Source organism: Tachypleus tridentatus, chromosome 6 (assembly GCF_004210375.1).
Source record: "Tachypleus tridentatus isolate NWPU-2018 chromosome 6, ASM421037v1, whole genome shotgun sequence".
Lineage (NCBI taxonomy): Eukaryota > Metazoa > Arthropoda > Merostomata > Xiphosura > Limulidae > Tachypleus > Tachypleus tridentatus.
The window spans coordinates 162,225,763-162,247,317 of record NC_134830.1 but is presented as its reverse complement, the minus strand read 5'-3'; the positions used below and the strand labels follow the sequence as shown (position 1 = coordinate 162,247,317).

Sequence of the window (21,555 nt, the reverse complement as noted above, 5' to 3'; positions counted from 1 at the left end):
GACGTTGCATGACGCACATACACATGCGCGCGCGCACACACATTTTACCAAAACGTGTAAGTCGCAATTGCATTTTTATTTTACGATTGTTAAGAATTAGAGTGTACGTGTGTGTTTTCCTATAGTAAAGCCACATCGGGCTATCTGCTGAGTTCACCAAGGGGAATCGAACCCATGATTTTAGTTTTGTAAATCCGTAGACTTACCGCTGTACCAGCGCGGGACAAGAAATATACACTCAGTATTTTAGAATGTAAACAGTTGTAATGACCTTGAGGGTATTAAATCTGTACATAAATAGCTTATGATGGCATAAAATAAACAAGCTATTATTTTTATTTCTTTGGTAACTGGAACATACACTTGTCTGTGTAAAATATTGAAGATTTTGAGCCGCTTGAGAGCGAGTTGGGAAATACGACCCCCCTAAAAAAAAGTGGTTTTACAGTAAGTTTAAGGAATTTTTAAACCAACAGAATAGCGTGTTAAGGCGTGCGACTCGTAATCCGAGGGTCGCGAGTTCGCATCCCCGTCGCGCCAAACATGTTCGCCCTTTCAGCCGTGGGGACGTTATAATGTTCGATCAATCCTAATTAAAATATCCCTAACATCTTTTCACATACACTCTCGCCACCGGCTACATTGTACCGGAAATGAAACGCTTGCTATAGAAATATAGACAAATAAACATTTCCTGGAAAACCAAATGACCTTCATGATGTCGCTAAACTCCCTCTGTATATATCTATATTTATCACTAGTTCCATTACACCGTCATTATTTGGTTTACCCCTGAAGAAGAAGAAAAAACAGTTTTGCTTACTTTAGAAAAAAACAATGATAATAAGGGACTGATTGAGGGTGATTTTATTTACTTTAGCAAGACGAGGCATAATAGAGGACTGATAAAAGACAGCTTTATTTACTTTAAAGAGACCACTCATAATGGAGGGCTGATCGAGGATGGTTTTATGTATTTTAGAAAAACGATTGATATTTAAGAACTGATGAAAGACAATTTTATTTACTTTAGGAAGACGGTTGGTAATTAAAACTGATCAATGATGGTTTTTATCCTTTCAGTATCAAATAAGACGCACAAAGCTGCACAGTGGACTGGACTATTTATTTCCTGTTCATCTCTGAGAACCAAATCCCCCATTTTAGTTTTGTATGCTTATTGTTATAAAAATGTTTGATATTAATTATTGTTTCACAAGTTAAAATATTGTGTTCCGTTTGGAACAGGGGCGTAGATCCTGGGGGGGGGAGGGTATACATCCCGCCTTTATTTTAGGTGGGGGTTATCGTGCATACAATCACCCCCCTACAGTTTTGTCTGTTGAATTGTTTTATTGCATCACAGGCCTACAAATTGTGTGTTTGTTCTTGTGATTCTTGTGTTCTTACCAATCGAATTACATAATTAGGCCTAGATGTAGGCTTTTACAGTAGCCGAAATGTACATCTTTAATATAGTCGTGCTTCTAAGCTTTTCGATCTAAGCGATAGTTCGTAAGTATCAGTCAGTTGGCCTAAGTACACATGCAAGTATCGTGGCAACAAGATTACTCTGTGGCTGCATGTTTACAGCTTTCAGGTTCACGTAATCAGAGATTACCAATCTACGCCCCTGGTTTGGAAGATAGGCCTAGTATATTTATTTTCCACGAGAACATTTTATTAACCAAGTTTCTGTATTGAACGTTTTAGAATGGTCAGTAATTAGCCAAAGGTAAAAATTTATCTTTCTGGTCTAGTGGTGAGGTTTTGAGGAGTTATCTCTCCATGTCGATTCTTTCTCAGTCTCTCACATGTAACTCCGTTGAACAAAGAAGAAAACACTCTCGAGATTCAATTTTTCTTTATCTTTCGGATTCGTTTCTTAAAATATTATCTTTTGTAACACGCACGCTTTCATTTGCTCTAAGGAACTCATTAATAAGGATAAATAAAAAAAATGAAACAGTGTCTACGTCCGTGGAAGACATATTGATCAGTTGGTTATCCTACATACTCCATTAGTGGGAAAACCAAGCTTTATAAAAAGAAATGCTCATGAGAGTCTTTAGACTACGTCACATTCTTTCTCATACAGAACATCAGGTTTCACAGACACAGAGTGTTCACCGTAAACCGTAGGCCTAGTAAAATAGATAAACTTCTGCAGAGTTACCGAGAGTGTTCTATTTTCAAGAGCAAATAACACCAAAATTAAGAGCAACAAATAATTTTCATTTCTTGCTTTTGAAGTTCGTTTGTCATGCTGTATTAGAACCTAAATGCGGGCGCAATTCTTTTCCTGACGAAATGCGTGTGCACATTTTATTATCTTCACAGCAGTACGAATTGAGACATTAAGCGTTTATATGACGACATTTTCTTGTCTACTGACTGACAAACAAAGCACTACTGGGCTAGTGGTTACAACAGGTGAACCCCTTCGGAGAACTAAACACAGTAGTCTAAAACATGATGATTACATAATTTTGGGGGTAGTTTTTAGAAGTGTTGTAGCTACTGCGTCATCTCAGTACCCGTAAAATGGTGTGTCAAAGTAAAGGTGTAAAATGGTGTGTCAAAGTAAAGATGTAAAATGATGTGTTAAAGTAAAGATGTAAAATGGTGTGTGAAAATAAAGGTGTAAAATGATGTGTTAAAGTAAAGATGTAAAATGATGTATTAAAGTAAAGATGTAAAATGGTGTGTGAAAATAAAGGTGTAAAATGATGTGTTAAAGTAAAGATGTAAAATGGTGTGTCAAAGTAAAGATGTAAAATGATGTGTCAAAGTGAAGGTGTAAAATGGTGTGTCAAAGTAAAGATGTAAAATGGTGTGTCAAAGTAAAGATGTAAAATGGTGTGTCAAAGTAAAGATGTAAAATTATGTGTCAAAGTAAAGATGTAAAATGGTGTGTCAAAATAAAGGTGTAAAATGGTGTGTCAAAGTAAAGGTGTAAAATGGTGTATCAAAGTAAAGGTGTAAAATGATGTGTTAAAGTAAAGATGAAAAATGATGTGTTAAAGTAAAGATTTAAAATGATGTGTCAAAGTAAAGGTGTAAAATGATGTGTTAAAGTAAAGATTTAAAATGATGTGTCAAAATAAAGGTGTAAAATGGTGTGTCAAAGTAAAGGTGTAAAATGGTGTATCAAAGTAAAGGTGTAAAATGATGTGTTAAAGTAAAGGTGTAAAATGGTGTATCAAAGTAAAGGTGTAAAATGGTGTATCAAAGTAAAGGTGTAAAATGATGTGTTAAAGTAAAGATGTAAAATGATGTGTTAAAGTAAAGATTTAAAATGATGTGTTAAAGTAAAGATGTAAAATGATGTGTTAAAGTAAAGGTGTAAAATGGTGTGTCAAAGTAAAGGTGTAAAATGGTGTGTCAAAATAAAGGTGTAAAATGATGTGTTAAAGTAAAGGTGTAAAATGGTGTGTCAAAGTAAAGGTGTAAAATGATGTGTCAAAATAAAGGTGTAAAATGGTGTGTCAAAGTAAAGGTGTAAAATGGTGTATCAAAGTAAAGGTGTAAAATGATGTGTTAAAGTAAAGGTGTAAAATGGTGTATCAAAGTAAAGGTGTAAAATGGTGTATCAAAGTAAAGGTGTAAAATGATGTGTCAAAGTAAAGGTGTAAAATGATGTGTTAAAGTAAAGGTGTAAAATGGTGTGTCAAAGTAAAGGTGTAAAATGATGTGTTAAAGTAAAGGTGTAAAATGATGTGTTAAAGTAAAGATGTAAAATGATGTGTTAAAGTAAAGATGTAAAATGATGTGTCAAAGTAAAGGTGTAAAATGATGTGTTAAAGTAAAGGTGTAAAATGGTGTGTCAAAATAAAGGTGTAAAATGATGTGTCAAAGTAAAGGTGTAAAATGGTGTGTCAAAGTAAAGGTGTAAAATGATGTGTCAAAATAAAGGTGTAAAATGGTGTGTCAAAGTAAAGGTGTAAAATGGTGTATCAAAGTAAAGGTGTAAAATGATGTGTTAAAGTAAAGGTGTAAAATGGTGTATCAAAGTAAAGGTGTAAAATGGTGTATCAAAGTAAAGGTGTAAAATGATGTGTTAAAGTAAAGATGTAAAATGATGCGTTAAAGTAAAGATTTAAAATGATGTGTCAAAGTAAAGATTTAAAATGATGTGTCAAAGTAAAGGTGTAAAATGATGTGTTAAAGTAAAGATTTAAAATGATGTGTCAAAATAAAGGTGTAAAATGGTGTGTCAAAGTAAAGGTGTAAAATGGTGTATCAAAGTAAAGGTGTAAAATGATGTGTTAAAGTAAAGGTGTAAAATGGTGTATCAAAGTAAAGGTGTAAAATGGTGTATCAAAGTAAAGGTGTAAAATGATGTGTTAAAGTAAAGATGTAAAATGATGTGTTAAAGTAAAGATTTAAAATGATGTGTTAAAGTAAAGATGTAAAATGATGTGTTAAAGTAAAGGTGTAAAATGGTGTGTCAAAGTAAAGGTGTAAAATGGTGTGTCAAAATAAAGGTGTAAAATGATGTGTTAAAGTAAAGGTGTAAAATGGTGTGTCAAAGTAAAGGTGTAAAATGATGTGTCAAAATAAAGGTGTAAAATGGTGTGTCAAAGTAAAGGTGTAAAATGGTGTATCAAAGTAAAGGTGTAAAATGATGTGTTAAAGTAAAGGTGTAAAATGGTGTATCAAAGTAAAGGTGTAAAATGGTGTATCAAAGTAAAGGTGTAAAATGATGTGTCAAAGTAAAGGTGTAAAATGAGTGTGTCAAAGTAAAGGTGTAAAATGGTGTGTCAAAGTAAAGGTGTAAAATGATGTGTTAAAGTAAAGGTGTAAAATGATGTGTTAAAGTAAAGATGTAAAATGATGTGTCAAAGTAAAGGTGTAAAATGATGTGTTAAAATAAAGGTGTAAAATGGTGTGTCAAAGTAAAGGTGTAAAATGGTGTGTCAAAATAAAGGTGTAAAATGATGTGTTAAAAGTAAAGGTGTAAAATGGTGTGTCAAAGTAAAGGTGTAAAATGGTGTGTCAAAATAAAGGTGTAAAATGATGTGTTAAAGTAAAGGTGTAAAATGGTGTGTCAAAGTAAAGGTGTAAAATGGTGTGTCAAAGTAAAGATGTAAAATGGTGTGTCAAAGTAAAGGTGTAAAATGATGTGTTAAAGTAAAGGTGTAAAATGGTGTGTCAAAATAAAGGTGTAAAATGATGTGTTAAAGTAAAGATGTAAAATGATGTGTTAAAGTAAAGGTGTAAAATGGTGTGTCAAAGTAAAGGTGTAAAATGGTGTGTCAAAGCAACTAAAAAAAATTCATTTAATTTGAATTAGTAAAGGTATCGTTTTATTGATTGCATAAGGAGCTTTCGTGTGTTTCTTTGTTTGTTGGGTTTCAAGCAAAGCTATACAAGAGCTATCTTCGTTAGCAGTCCCTGATTTCAAACTGGTCAACACCGCTTAATGTCAGTTGTGTAGCGCCACTCTTATAACGTACCCACAGCCTGAACGTGCATAATGCGTTTGTATGATGCAAAAACGTGCCACGAATCCAGGAAAGTCAGGTTCACGGTCCGACAAGGAAACTACCGAGCCACGCTTGGTCTTACACTTTTGTTTATATACATACATAAATTATAACGAGTTTGTTTGTTGTTAAGCGCATAACTCCACGATGGGCATATTTGTGCTCTGCTTACCACGGATATCGAAAACCGGTTTCTGATGGCGTAAGTCTGCCGACGTACCGCCGTGTCACTAGGGTTCTCGCTGTGGCGGAATGCAATGAAAATGACTGCTACTATTGCAATAATACATAAACCTAGCTAAAGTTGAAATAAACTGGTATGGAAAGCCGGATTTGAGTTACGTCTACTTCTTACTTTGACCTATGATCTTTCAATTTCAGCCCGTAAGACACTTCTGCAACCAATGACCGCTAATTAATTAACCACGTGAAACACTATTAAGGGATGGGTATTGAAAAGGGGTAACAGATAGTATACTCACCGCCACCATCTCAGCCGCTACCTCTCCCTCCAACGTTATCGTGCTTATGGCCCAGTGTATACCATTATTTAACTATATATATCTATTGAGTTCTTAAAGCTTATACAAAACATTTGGTAAGGTAATAATGAATACTGTAATAATATGTTATGTCATAAATAAATTATGTGAAAGTTAGAATTTTTTTTATGTATCATAGCATCCACACCCACATCTTTAAAACTTCATAATCTGGACAAAGGACATAAAACTCAGTTTTTGTTTATAAGAGTGAGAAAGCCCACTCATTATTTTCTTCCAGTTCTCATTTCGTGTTATCTCATTACTCTATAACTTCATATCTCTCCTTGTTCGTTTAAAATATCAAGTTATAACTAAATTGTAAAAACTTAGGGGTGGCCAAGTGGTTAGCTTCACTAGATTGTGAATCAATAATTTACGGTTCGTGTCTCGTTACAACAACAGTTTTGCTCCTTACTTTGGCGCCAAGGAAGCATCGTGTGGATATTTGTCAAATCACATTATTCGAGCAGACAACAGTTTGTTTGGTTTTTGAATTTCGCGTAGAGCTACACGAAGGCTATCTGCGCTAGCCGTTTCTAATTTAGCAGTGGAAGACTAGAGGGAAGGCAGATAGTCATCACCACCCACCCCCATCTCTTGGGCTACACTTTTACTAACGAATAGTGGGACTGACCATCATATTATAACGCCCCCACGGATGAAAGGGCGAGTATGTTTGGTGCGACGGGGATTCGAACCCGTTACTCTCAAATTACGAGTCAAACGTCTTTACCCACCTGGCCATGCCGGGCATGCAGATAAGAGTGCCCATAATGTTGGCGGTGAGTGCTGTTGGTTAACTGATTTCCTTCCAGTTTATTAGTTTAAAGCAGCTTTGCGAGGAACTTTGAGTTCAATATCTTGGAACTTAGGTCAATCTTAATTTTATTCCAGATTTGCGCGAATTCCAAAAACAAAACCAAAACCTTGTTCTACTGAGGTAATTTTAACTGCATTTTTATTTTTTCTATTAAACTTTAAGATTTTTGTATGTTGCAGCCCTTAGTTACTGTCAATTTAAAATGTATTGTTTGTAGTCGGCTTTCAAATCATTAATTTTAGTTCTTTTAACAAATCACTTATTCATATTCAGTTTGTGATTTTGAATTTTGCGAAAAGCTACATGAGGGCTATCTGCGCTAGCAGCCCTAATTTAGCAGTGTAAGACTAGAAGGAAGGCAGCTACTCATCACCATCCACCGCCAACCTTTGGGCTACTCTCTTACCAACGAATAGTTAAATTGACCGTCACATATAACGCCCTTACGGTTGAAAGGGCGAGCATATTTGATGTGACGTGGATTCGAACCGGGGACCTCAGATTTTGAGTAGAGTGCCTTAACCACCTGCCCATGCTGGACCTCATACTGAGTTATCAGAACCTAATTATTTCCCCCAAGTATAAATATCAATTTATAAATGTTCGCCCGAAGGTTTAACAATTAACCACAGCAGCTTTTTGGTTATGTTCTTCCTCTCTATGTCATTAAAATGGGCCTTAGCTTTCTTATTTGATTGCTTAGAAACATTTACACGAGCGAAAAGAAGAAACACATACCACGCTGCTAAGCCTATTCAGTTGAACTATATCTATACGATATCTCACACTGGTCGTCTTGAATTTTGATTAACTTATTCTCAAGTTTCACTGAAGCTTTATTGATCCACGAAGATAATCCCACACCGTTAACTCCCCTTTTGACACTGACTCGCTTGTACAGCCTGTATTCTTTTTCGAATTTCTATGTCAATAATACCAGTGCTTCTCTTGCGTTTTAGAAGCACTGTGAATTGACTAACAATGACGTTATTCAAAACATTACTGCGATGACACCTATAGGGAACAATTGTAACTCGACATCGTAAACAACAATCAGTGATGTCGAGAAACCTACTCGTTGAGAAATTTATATGGAAAAACGGCTCGTTTGGGTTGAGAAAATATTTTACATAGAAGAGCGAACAACGTTTCGACCTTCTTCGGTCATGATGACCGACCGAAGAAGGTCGAAACGTTGTTCGCTCTTCTATGTAAAATATTTTCTCAACCCAAACGAGCCGTTTTTGCATATAAAACTCGTAAACAACAGTCGTTAAATTTCACTATTATGAAACAATGAGGCGTTTCTTAGATACATTTTTTTTAATTTTCCAGGAGCGAAGTATATGTGATCAACAAGTATTGTCTTCAGTCGTTCAAAGACATAAGCTGGAACCAGACATCTGTGGTGTACCAGACATAAGCTGGAACCAGACATCTGTGGTGTACCAGACATAAGCTGGAACCAGACATCTCTGGTGTATCAGACGTAAGCTGGAACCAGACATCTGTGGTGTACCAGACATAAGCTGGAACCAGACATCTCTGGTGTACCAGACATAAGCTGGAACCAGACATCTGTGGTGTATCAGACATAAGCTGGAACCAGACATCTGTGGTGTTCCAGACATAAGCTGGAACCAGACATCTGTGGTGTACCAGACATAAGCTAAAACCAGACAGCTGTGGTGTACCAGACATAAGCTGGAACCAGACAGCTGTGGTGTACCAGACATAAGCTGGAACCAGACAGCTGTAGTGTACCATCGTAACCGATGGAACAAATACCAGCTCGATTTGCCTTTTGATTGCTTCTACTCCATAAACCAGCTAACTAAAATGCTGGCTACGTTCAAGTTCGGATGTTGTTAATTTGGTAATTTATTATTTGTACAGCCCACATGTAATTCGGTTACACCAGCAGATTACATAAATATTTTTGAAACATGCTACGTCATTCTGATTTTTCTTGATATTTAAGCCAATAATACACAAGTGGTATGGGTATTAACACTTTTATTGATAAGCAAGGAACAACGTTTAGGTCTTCGTAGGTCATCTTCAGGTTGACACGATGACCTAGGAAGGTGGAAACGTTGTTCTCTTCTTGTCAGTAAAAGTGTTAATACCCATACCTGCCGTTCTGAGATACATTTTTATTTCAAGTGGGTTTCTCGTCATCAAGAATACTCAGTTTAGTTCCTGTGTGGTGTTAATGTCCACTACAAAATAATAACGAAGGTCATAATTTTGTAATGCTAGAGCGGTCCACCTTTTACTTGTTTACTGTAGCCACTAATGATATAAATGATATATATATATATTTCTGATGATATAATACTATTGTAATGTTCTCCTAAAATTATACAAGTTTTATTTTTCAACAGTGCGATAAATATATTGAAAAATAAACTGTTGGCAATAGAAGACTTACAAGCATAATTGGCCCCGGCATGGCCAGGTGGTTAAGACGTTCAACTCGTAATCTGAGGGTCGCGGGTTATAATCCCCGTTACACTAAACATTCTCGCCCTTTCAGCAGTGGGGACGTAATAATGTGACGGTCAATCCCACTATTCGTTGATAAAACAGTAGCCCAAGAGTTGGCAGTGGATGGTGATGACTAGCTGCCTTCCCTCTAGTTTTACACTGCAAAATTAGAGACGGCTAGAGATAGCCCTCGTATAGTTTTGCGCAAAATTCAAAACAAACAAACAAGCATAAGTACAGTGGACTATAGACACAAGTTTAACATTTAGGAACAGCAGCTTACTTTATACATTTAATTATTATTAAAATACAGTTCCATTAATTGGTCAATATTTACACTTCACTGAAATTTGTGTCTTATCTTCCATGTGATTTTCTTTTGTTTGTGTCGTTAAAAAAATGTACTATGCAGTAACAATATCGTCTGCTCTGATGCTTGAAAATAAATATCGATATATATTCGCAAACTTGCGTGTTTTAGCGCTTAATTGTACAATGCAAATAAAATAAGACATGTTGTCGAACTTGAAAATAAGCTTTTCTTTGGATTAGTGCAAACATTTACAAGGAGCAATATCTCCCTCTATATTTGTGTGTAGGAAACTAGCGGGACGTCAGTGGTCATTCTCGAGCAGAGGAATTTTTTCAATGGGCTTTCCAGTGTTATATCGGTATGTCTGAGGGCTCCAACGGCCATAAACCGGGTTTCGGTATTTGTGGTTGGCACAGCTCAGATAGCCCATTGGGCAGCTTTGAGCTTCACATCAGCCAAGCAAATCCTGCATTTGGACCAAAACCCAATAACGAAATTTCCACTTCGAGATTCCAGGTTTTCATTGGACAAAATTTATAAGACAAAAACTTTAGATATTGTATAGTGCCACTACTAACTAACTTGGTAGTGGTTTTACATCTCCCAAGCCGCGAAGGGGCTTGCGAGTCAACCAGGATCACTCAGAAACATTCGTTTCTCGTCACCCCCGCATGCAGAATTAGGGTTAGGTGTGTAAGGTGTAATATCTCGACTATAATCCTATGGTTGGTATATGAATAGTGTCCAGATTTGGAAATTAAGTTACATTTTTTTTTAAAAATAGAATAGTAAAACCAAAAGCTTCACTACTTTGAAACCAGTTGCTTAAGAACATTACCCTTTGACCCGGCATGGCCAGGTGATTAAGACACTCTACTCGTAATCTGAGGGTCGTAGGTTCGAATCACCGTCACACCAAACATGCTCGCCCTTTCAGCCTTGGAGGCGTTATAATGTCACGGTCATTCCTACTATTCGTTGGTAAAAGAGTAGCCCAAGAGTTGGCGGTGTGTGGTGGTGACTAGCTGCCTTCTCTCTAGTCTTACACTGCTAAATTCGGAACGGCTAGTGCAGGTAGCCCTCGTGTAGCTTTGCGTAAAATTCAAAACAAACCAAACATTATCTCATGTAACTGATATCTGGGAGTTTCTGTTTGGTTGAAAATCGAGCTTTCTGGCAAAGAAAAGTTTCTAAGTTTTGATTAAAATAACCACGACATAAACATGTCAAGGTTGCGTTTCCTCAGTATGCAAAAGTGAGGCTGGGGCATTCTTTATTACCATTTGATCTCTCCCATCCAAAACTCTCCGTTTCCTGCGATGACTGATCTAAAATTGACTCAAGAAGTGCAACGGAATCGCAACAGATAAGCAAAGCTTTGTCTGCCTGTAAATTGCAAAAATAAAAAGCCAGTAAACACGAACCTGACTTATCTTTGTCTCCCACATGTTTTCTCTTTCGTCGGCGAAAGATTCTCTTTGGATCTTTTTTTTTTTTTTTACTGTGTTTGCGGCATAGATAACTGTTTCCATGGAAACTTTAACTGCTAAGCTCTGAAATGCATTGAAGTTCTTGGAGAAGAACCCGGGAGCATTACAAAATGCTAATGAAAATGAATGAACTACTTATAAAATGTAATCGAAAACCTTGCTTCAAGAACACGTGTTCTTGAAGCAGTAAACACAACAATGAAAACGCACTATATTACTTTGCTTAGTGACCGTATCATCAACATAACATTATTTCTTATTGATAGTAGAGTGTAGGTCAAAACATTGGTTCTCAAATTGTGGATTGCAAGAAATGTAGGGTTAGGTCGCTTAACTATTAAGATATATATATATATGTGCATATAGTGAAACATACTTTGATTTTACAATTATATCACAATGTTTCTGAAATTTCGTTCATCAAACAAAATATAAGGGAAGAACTGAGAGTTATTTTAGAGGCAATAAAAGGCATGAGAGATATGATTATATCAATTAATAGTTCTATTTTGGAGGGGCTAACCCTAACAGTACTATGAAAGACAAATAAAGGTATTGGACTAATAGTCCATTAGTATTTTTAAGCCATCCAAACAGTTTGCTGTTACAAGCGGCGTGTTAAATAAGATTTCATGTTGTATCTACAGAAATATTGAATAATACACGTATGAAGAGGTTATAATTTCATTGTTCAGGTGATTGGTAAAGGCCACATTTGGAGTACTGTGTTCATTTACGAATGACTTACTTTAGGAAAGACATCGAACTCCTGTTAAGAGTTGATAAAAAGAGTTATTTGATGTAACACCGACGATGAAAAGGTTGTCATACGACAGCAGACTTAGATTTGTGAAATTGTTTTTTTCTTGAACAAAGATTAATTAGGAGGATCTTATTGAGGCGTTTAAGATATGTAAAGGAGTTTTCCCTTTAATGGCGAGAATTTCAAGACAAGGGACACAAATACAAATTTGTCAAAATAGGAGTCGTCTTCACGTAGGAGAACTTTATTTTTCTGTCAGGGTGGTTACCTTCAGACATGGCGGATGTAGTTGATGTAGAGAAATTTAAATGAAGGCTTAATAAATATTAGAATAATATGGACTGGCTTTGGATGTTTAATTTTTATTTTAAAGTTAGTTGAGTGGATAGAGTGTATAGTTTATCAGGTCCATTATTGGTCTTGGAGAATATGTATGTAAAAATAACCTCAGGTCCATTGTTGGTCTTGGAGTATATGTATGTGAAAATAACCTCAGGTCCATTATTGGTCTTGGAGTATATGTATGTAAAAATAACCTCAGGTCCATTGTTGGTCTTGGAGTATATGTATGTGAAAATAACCTCAGGTCTATTGTTGGTCTTGGAGAATATGTATGCGAAAATAACCTCAGGTTCATTGCTGATATTGGAGTATATGTATGTGAAAATAACCTCAGGTTCATTGTTGGTCTTGGAGTATATGTATGCGAAAATAACCTCAGGTCCATTGTTGATCTTAGAGTATATGTATGTGAATATAACCTCAGGTTCATTGTTGGTCTTGGAATATATGTACGTGAAAATAACCTCAGGCCCATTGTTGGTCTTGGAGTATATGTATGCGAAAATAACCGCAGGTCCATTGTTGATCTTAGAGTATATGTATGTGAAAATAACCTCAGGTTCATTGTTGGTCTTGGAATATATGTACGTGAAAATAACCTCAGGTCCATTGTTGGTCTTGGAGTATATGTATGTGAAAATAACCTCCTATCTTCCCAACTGAACATGTGAAACAGAACACCTCTAGTACAGTTTAGAGTTATGTAAAATAAAACTATAATAGTGCAGTTTTGGTTTGTTTTGAATTTCGGGCAAAGCTACACGAGGGCGATCTGCGCTAGCTGACCCTCATTTAACATTGTAAGACTAGAGAGAAGGCAGCTAGTCATCACCACCCACCGTCAACTCTTGGGCTACTCTTTGGGTAAAAACCAACGAATAGTGGGATTAACCGTCACATTATAACGTCTCCACGGCTGAAAGGGCGTGCATGTTTGGTGCGACGGAAATTCGAACCCGCGACCCTCATATTACGAGTCGAACGCCTTAACCCACTTGGCCATGCCGAGCCACAGAATTAACATAAATAACGTAACACACACATCTGAATGAAAACTTGAGAGTGAAGCATGTACTGTGGAAGTTAGGTCAGGAAAGAGTTGTTGAAGGTTAGAACATGTGGAGGTCATAACTAGAGACGAGATGCGTTGGACACATATTCAGAAATATTATTGTAAATAAACACTTAATGCTCTTAGTAAAAATATCAAATTAGCGAGAAAACGTAACACATATTTTTGAAAGTAGTTAACGTCGATTAAATGATTATTGAAACTAGAAAAACTTGATTGTATGAGTAATGATTACGCTAGAAACTGGGTTTCGATACCCGCAGTGGTTGGTGCACAGATGGGTCATTGTGTAACTCTATGCTTCACTTTAAACACTGCCCCTCGCTAGTACAGCGGTAAGTATCCGGATTTACAACGCTAAAATCAGGGGTTCGATTCTCCTCTGTGGGCTCAGCAGATAGCCCGATGTAGCTTTGCTATAAAAAAAAACACACACAACTTTAAAGAAAATTATGTACAAATAAATATATATAATTCAACGTGGAACTGCATAACAGTAACGAAGATAAATTATGTGTGATGTTCTTGATGACAGGAAACCTACTTGAAGTAAAAGTGTATCTCAGAATAGCTGGCAGGTCGAAACGTTGTTCTCTGCTATGTTAGTAAAAAGAGTTAATACCCATACCAGCCGTTCTGAGATATATATCTCTGATGTGTTTCCTCGAAAAGAAGTTTTATACCGAGAGATAATTAAAAGAAAATTTGATCTTAGATTACTGTTAATTAGCTCTGTCTGAAAAACAGCTGTTTGACAAACAATAATTCAGCAGCAACAGTTTTCATGCATTCTGAGAGATAGTCTTGATTTTAAAGGGTTAGAAGGTGGAACAGCTCGTGTTTCTTGTACGGAGATCTATTATAGTAAAAAAATTGAACTGCCTATAAAAGTGATGGGGTGGAACATTTACAAATGATCATTAAGGTGTTCACGAAATAGATTACCGTTCGTATCTGGCTGTTTCTTCCACATATGTAGTTTATTACGTCTGTTTCACTGGATGCAATGAATGACGTATTCCGACTTATAACTTTGATGTCCCCTATTTTAAGAGTACGGAACTAATAACAGTATGGTTCCTAGTGTACGGACACGTATTTATATTAGATCAGTGAGTAACGTTAGTAGAGAACCCTCCTCCCACCATTGTCTTGTTGTAGATAACAATACTATAGAAGAGCTGAAAGTTTTTGGTTACATCAATATAAGACGTAGAGAATACGTCTTCGGTAAATATTAAAGATGACATAAGATCTGCTGATATTTCGTTGAGGGTATGGTATGTTATATCAAGAGGATTCTATCGCTTTGATTGGATAGAGTCAATGCTTGACACTGCTATTTTGCATATCTTGATGTCATCCAGAGGAGGTGTTAACGATCCAATCATCTCGATAACCACGCAGTCAAAATCTTACTCTTTGGAGCATAAGCGTAATTATCTTTTGAACTGTTTTTAAGAAGGTTTACTTTGTTTTATGGGAGAAGAAAGTTTGTTTGTTTGTTTTAATTTCGCGCAAAGCTACTCGAGGGCTATCTTTGCTAGCCGTCCCTAATTTAGCAGTGAAAGCCTAGAGGGAAGGCAGCTAGTCATCACCACCTACTCTTGAAATACTCTTTTACCAACGAATAGTGGGATTGACCGTCACATTATGACGCCCCCACGGCTGAAAGGGCGAGCATGTTTGGTGCGACGAGAATTCGAACCCGCGAGGAGTAGAGTGACTGGTATTCTAAGTATAAGCATGGCTGTCACTGTTTTTGTAGTGCAAATCTCCCGATGCGTAGATATTAGTCTCAAGAAATAAGGCATTAGTGTCCAAGATGTCATTAGTGTTTTTGAAGGCAGATCTTTGGTGAAGTTGGTGAACTGCAATATTTTAATTCTGGTGTAGGTCAGTAATGCCTTAAGCGGCGGTCAATAAAATCAATAAACTCTTCCAAGTAGGTCGTACACTTGGCTGTTGAAATAATTTATCAGGTTAAAGAGAGTTTCAGGGGCAGTGTGGTCTAATGGTCGGGGTCGGAGCGGTGTGGCCTAGTGGTTAGCGTTTTATATTCTTAATCGAAAGATTGCTGGTTCGAAGATAGTTCTACACTTGGTTACCAGCTGCTGTTTTGGTGTTAATCTGCAATGGGTTGACAATCCGTTCATAAAGAAAGTTTCCATTTTCGTTCAATTGTAACAGGAGTCGCAGATAAGTTCCACTCCCTCGCGCTTACCAGGACAGAACGGAATAAAATACAACCTAAATAATGGTCATAGATGTGTAATGAAAAACACAAGTAGTACAGCAAAGGCCAAATGTACGATCAATCCCACTATTCGTTGGTAAAAGAGTAGCCCAAGATTTGGCAGTGGGTGGTGATGACTATCTGCATTCCTTCTATTCTTCCACTGTAAAAAGTCTTGAAGAAGGAAGGTCCACCTTTTGAAAGCGCTCGGGTTATAAGGGTTTCTATTTTAGTTTTATTAGCCCCCCCGCTAAAACAGGGGTAAGTCTACGGATTCACAACACTAAAATCAGGGATTCGATTTCCATCGGTGAGCTCAGTAAATAGCCTGATGTAGCTTTGCTATAAAAAAAAACACAAACACGCACACAGTTTTATCAAGTACACAGATTTATTTTTTAACCTGTTTAATTTCGTACGAAGCTACTAGAGGGCTTCCTGTGCTAGTCATCCCGGGTTTTAAATTGATAACATGAAATCAACCAGTCAAACATCACCCACTATCAACCATTGGACTACGCTTTGTACTAATAGATAGAGGAATTAACCATCAAATAATAGCACCTCCACAGTTAAAGGATCGAGGAACTTCGGTGGTGAGATTCGAACCTGCGACCCACAGATTGTCCGTTGAGTGTCCTAAACTCCAGGCCACACCAAGTTCTACAAAGATCTAAAATGTAAAGCTAGGTTAAAGTCGAAGTGAGGTCTAAACTGTAATAACAGTAGGATTGGAGAATGAATGTGGGTTTTTCGTTACACACACACACATATATATCGTTTACTGTTTAAAGTTTGCTATTAATACAAACTAGGCTTCATCTAAATATTTATTTTACCTCGTTTCCTTTCGGTCTGTGACCTCGTCTTTTGAAGAAATTTTACACAGAAATATGGCGATATTTACTGCATTTACTTTCGTATTATTAAAGATGATAAAACCCATTATGAGAATAAGTGAGGTTAGTTTAAAAATATCGATAAATGATTTATGTTTTGTTAATGTTGTTGATTGTGCACGTGATCATCTCCTTGGACACAGTTGATCCAAGTGAAGTTTGAGACTAGGAAGAACAATAATGATTTGTGTTGTTTTTTTTGCCTCTATAAACCAGGATCAACCAATAACAGGACGTCGTTACACAAATTACAAATATAGTAAACCAGAATCAACCAATAACAGGACGTCGTTACACAAATTACAAATATAGTAAACCAGAATCAGCCAATAACAGGACGTCGTTACACAAATTACAAATATAGTAAACCAGAATCAACCAATAACAGGACGTCGTTACACAAATTACAAATATAGTAAACCAGAATCAACCAATAACAGGACGTCGTTACACAAATTACAAATACAGTAAACCAGAATCAACCAATAACAGGACGTCGTTACACAAATTACAAATACAGTAAACCAGAATCAACCAATAACAGGACGTCGTTACATAAATTACAAATACAGTAAACCAGAATCAACCAATAACAGGACGTCGTTACATAAATTACAAATACAGTAAACCAGAATCAACCAATAACAGGACGTCGTTACACATATTACAAATATAATAAACCAGAATCAACCAATAACAGGACGTCGTTACACATATTACAAATATAATAAACCCACACTAGGCTTACTCGTTCTACTCTTATGATATTAACCTAGTAATCAAACAGTTTTTATATTGAGTTTTGCATGTTTAGCGTCTTTATCTAGTATGTAGTTTTATAAAGGCTTACCAGTTCAGTCTCGCTGATTGTTTAGGTGAATTAAACCGTCATTAACCGTTCTTAATATGAAGTTAATTAATTTAATAACATTATTGTATATAATACGGCTTGATACCTATATTAGGAGTATGCATTCTTGCCTTAAGGTGGCGAGATACTGAATTTAGAAGTACGCATTTCCGTCTTTAGGTGGCGCGATATCGAACTTTATTGTTGTCAAACGCAAAACTACACAAAAAAACTACTATCTGTACTCTGTACAATTTGGGTATCGAAACCCAATTTTTATCTCTCAGACATACCGCTGAGCCACCTGCGGTGCTTTTTAATAAGTGTTGCATGATATTAAATTGAGAAAAGTCTAAGAAGTGATGGATATATATATTTTTTTCAAGAGTGTACCTAAGCCTAACCAAATTTTACCACAGTCAATAACAACTCTTTTATAACAATCAATCGTTTCATACAAATAAAAAATTACATCATCTGTTTATATGTAGCAACATCTTAATATCTGAGTGTAGTCTTGAGGACTATAATGCACCTACCCCACATAGACCTTTCTGAATGCTTGCACAAAAGCAAAACTAATATTTTGAGATCAAAGAAACCCTAACCTATAATCATACTCAAATCATTATATAATTGTTTACTATTAGAATAATTAGCGTATTTTTTCTTTCGGTCCCCCGCTAGTACAGCGGTGTGTCTCCGGATTTACAACGCTAAAATCAGCGGTTTGAGTCCCCTTGGTAGGTTCAGCAGATAACCCGATGTGGCTTTGCTATAAGAAAACACACTTTTTCACTTTGTGGTTTTGTATTTCAAGACAAGTCATTTTGAAGTCATACTAACAAAAAATAAAAACCAAAACTAAGTCACGTGAACACTGTAATTACCAATGAATCTTCGTACAGACCTTATCGGTTTTTTTTAAATATTTTTTTCTCAACTATTTATGTACCAAAGTGTTTTAGAATCCATAAATGAAGGTGAGCGCCGCAGAGGGTTTTCAGATATGTCACAGAACTTTTGCAATTATTAAATTATTTTTATTTACTAGTGTAAAGTTATTATCAATTTAATACGTTTCTAACATTTAAAATTTCAACTTATTATTTGCTTGTAAAAGTGTACAGCGAACTGAAAAAAACCTGAGAGGCTCTGGTTTAGAGAGTCCCACGTGGGTTGTTTGTTTTTGAATTTCGCGCAAAGCTACACGAGGACTATCTCCACTAGCCGTCCCTAATTTAGCAGGGTAAGAGTAGAGGGAAGGCAGCTAGTCATCACCACCCACCGCCAATTCTTGTGCTACTCTTTTACCAACGAATAGTGGGATTGACCGCCACATAATAACGCCTCCACGGCTGAAAGGGCGAACATGTTTGGTGCTACGGGGATTCGAACCTGCGACTCTGGGATTACGACTCGAACGCCTTAAGCCACGTGTGTTGTGCAGAAACATTAAAAGATATAAATGTTCCATTTAGTCTCTTTAAGTCCAAATTGATTTACTCAATATTTTGCACATAATATGTTTTATTTCTACAATTTTTGTTCTGATTAGTTCTTTATTAAAGGTAAAAGAGAAAAACATAAAAGTTACTTAACACTATGTAATATGTACTAAACTATGACTTGTACTAAACGGTATAGAAGTGGGTCAGTAATTCAAGGTATAAGATAGAGTTAATGTACTATTGAGTTATAATGGCTTCAATACATGTATAAAATGACTTTGAATTATTTGTTTGTGTGTTTTTTGAATTTCACGCAAAGCTACACGAGGGCTATATACGATAGCCGTCCCTAATTTATCAGTATAAGACGAGAGGTAAGGCAGCTAGTCATCACCACCCACCGCTAACTCTTTGGTTATTCTTTTACCAACGAATAGTGGGACTGACCGTAACATTATAGCGCCCCCACGGCTGGAAGGGCAATCATGTTTGGTGTGACGGGGATTCGAACCCGCGACCCTCAGATTACGAGACGAGTACCATACCTGGCCTGAATTGAGATAAAGGTAAGATTAAAATAAGTAAACGTCTGTTGAAAATGGAAAATAATAATATTTAAATATTCATTTTAATTTTAACTAAAGAATATTTTGTTAACTTAAACATTTAAATGTGTTTAAACTGTTCTTTAAGCCTAACACTTTACTTTTATTTCAAATAGTCATAATATTGTAGTTGTGCAAGACATGCAATATTACAAACATTCCTGGCCCGGCATGGCCAAGCGTGTTAAGGCGTTCGACTCGTAATCCGAGGGTCGCGGGTTCGAATCCCGGTCGCACCAAGCATGCTCGCCCTTTCAGCCGTGGAGGCGTTATAACGTTACACTCAATCCCACTATTCGTTGGCAAAAGAGTAGCCCAAGAGTTGGCGGTGGGTGGTGATGACTAGCTGCCCTCTCTCTAGTCTTACACTACTAAATTAGGAACGGTTAGCGTAGATAGCTCTCGTGTAACTTTGCGCGAAATTCGAAACAAACAAAACCTAAGATACTGAAACAAAACCTAAGTGTGAACAGCTTGTATTTTAAAACCTGCAAATATTATTAATTGCACACGAAGCTAACTTCACTCTAATTTTGTGAACTGCTTAAATGCATTTTGATTATTAAACAAACAGTATTTCTACATAAACAAGTTCACTGCTCTGAGGAGCCAGTGACCCTTTCTTGTTTTTATCTTTGCTCTGTGTAAAGAAGCAAAACGATCCAATTTCAATACAACTAGTATTTGATTACAAAAGTCATTATTTGCAAGCAAAGATACTTGTACGCTGTTCTTATGAATTACTTAACCACATTTTAATTATTAATCATAGTTGATACTTATTCAAACGAGTTCACTGTACAAATAGTCTTTGCTTACAAGTCACGTGAATGTTAAAAAAAAAATCAGGTTGTGTTCTAAATCCAAGTTTTACGTAAAGACTAATCACATGACTAGCTTACCTTTAATAAAATCCACAGCCTGTTCAAGCCCGTAAGTGTCTTTATCACAGTCATCCAGGATGTAAGCACCGAGTGTGATACCTGGTAGAAAGTTTTCCTGGCTATTCACCCAGTCGATGGTATATAACATACATTCCAAGGCCTGAATCCCACCTTGAGGCATTATTGGTCCACAGATCTGGGTGTCTTCGCGCTCGTGCACCATCATGAGCCCACCGAGAATAATGTCCCCTTCTATTTCGGCCACCCGTTTCACTGGCCACGTATAGTTTAGACTAGTGTTTCTTTTGTTCCACGTCCAGCCCAACACCGATCGAGAGTATAAACTCCTTGCTCTCCAAGAATCGCCATTTTCTGAGTTCAAATGTTGAAAAATAGCTTCGGCGTCACTAAAATTTTGCGAGAGTAAATAGGCGAGTTCGCTAATTTTGGGTAAATGTCGGATATTTATACGCTGGCGGTAAGAGGCATCTGAATATTGATATAGCGACATCGACAACAAATGACTCACAAAGAAGGCCAATGATATTGTTGAAAGGTTTGAAACTTGAAGTGTGGAAAATCTACAAAGTGTTGGTGAAAGAAATGTTTCTGTAATCCGCGCCATGTTCCTTGGCTTAGGACTAAACTTTAGTATTAACATCAGTAAAAGTAAATCTCCAAAGAGGACAACGGAAAGTTAATATGTTTTAATCACACGTTTAGGGCGATGTACAAGATCAACTGGTGTAAAGTTCGTGCCGGAACTTTCTATTCCGGTAACTGAAAAGTTTTGCTACCAACTGACGAACGCAACTGTTCAGTAAGTCTTGTGTCTTTCTGCTAATGACGATAGCATCATGACCCGCCCTCTAGTGATGTGAAACAGAAGCTTAGCATAATAATATTTAATCTGAGCTGCCAGTAGAATTTGAGTAAGGTATAAAGATTGTAAATGAAAAAAATGTTGTTTTTTTTCAGTTAGAATGTGTTTACCTTAGCGCTGTTTTAGATTCAAACTAAGTTAGAAGACTATTTGATTGTTAAAGCATTTTATTCAGATAGTATAAATAATAATCTTGGAGAATGTTTAAAAACATTTGCAGTCATAATGATTTATTTTCAGTCACCTAGTAACATTCTTAATAAGCCTGAGATAGTTTTAATGAAAAAACTAGAAGTTCAAGCAAGTACTTCGAAAAATCAATAACAATGTATATTTCAGATGAAGCTCGTAAAGAAACCCTTACAATATAGTTTGTTTGTTTGTTTTGAATTCGCTCAAAGCTATACGAGAGCTATCTGCGCT

General features: G+C 36.4%; 1 protein-coding gene across 1 annotated transcript in view; it reads right to left on the bottom strand.

The window, feature by feature from the left end:
- LOC143254315 (metabotropic glutamate receptor 2-like) overlaps nucleotides 1-20,985 on the bottom strand; it is a 61,460-nt gene extending 40,475 nt beyond the window's left edge. The window contains exon 1 of the mRNA XM_076509293.1: nucleotides 20,268-20,985. Coding sequence (XP_076365408.1) covers nucleotides 20,268-20,910 — 643 coding nt within the window. The 5' untranslated portion in view covers nucleotides 20,911-20,985. The remainder of the gene's footprint in view (nucleotides 1-20,267) is intronic.
- Between the last annotated feature and the right edge of the window lie 570 nt (nucleotides 20,986-21,555).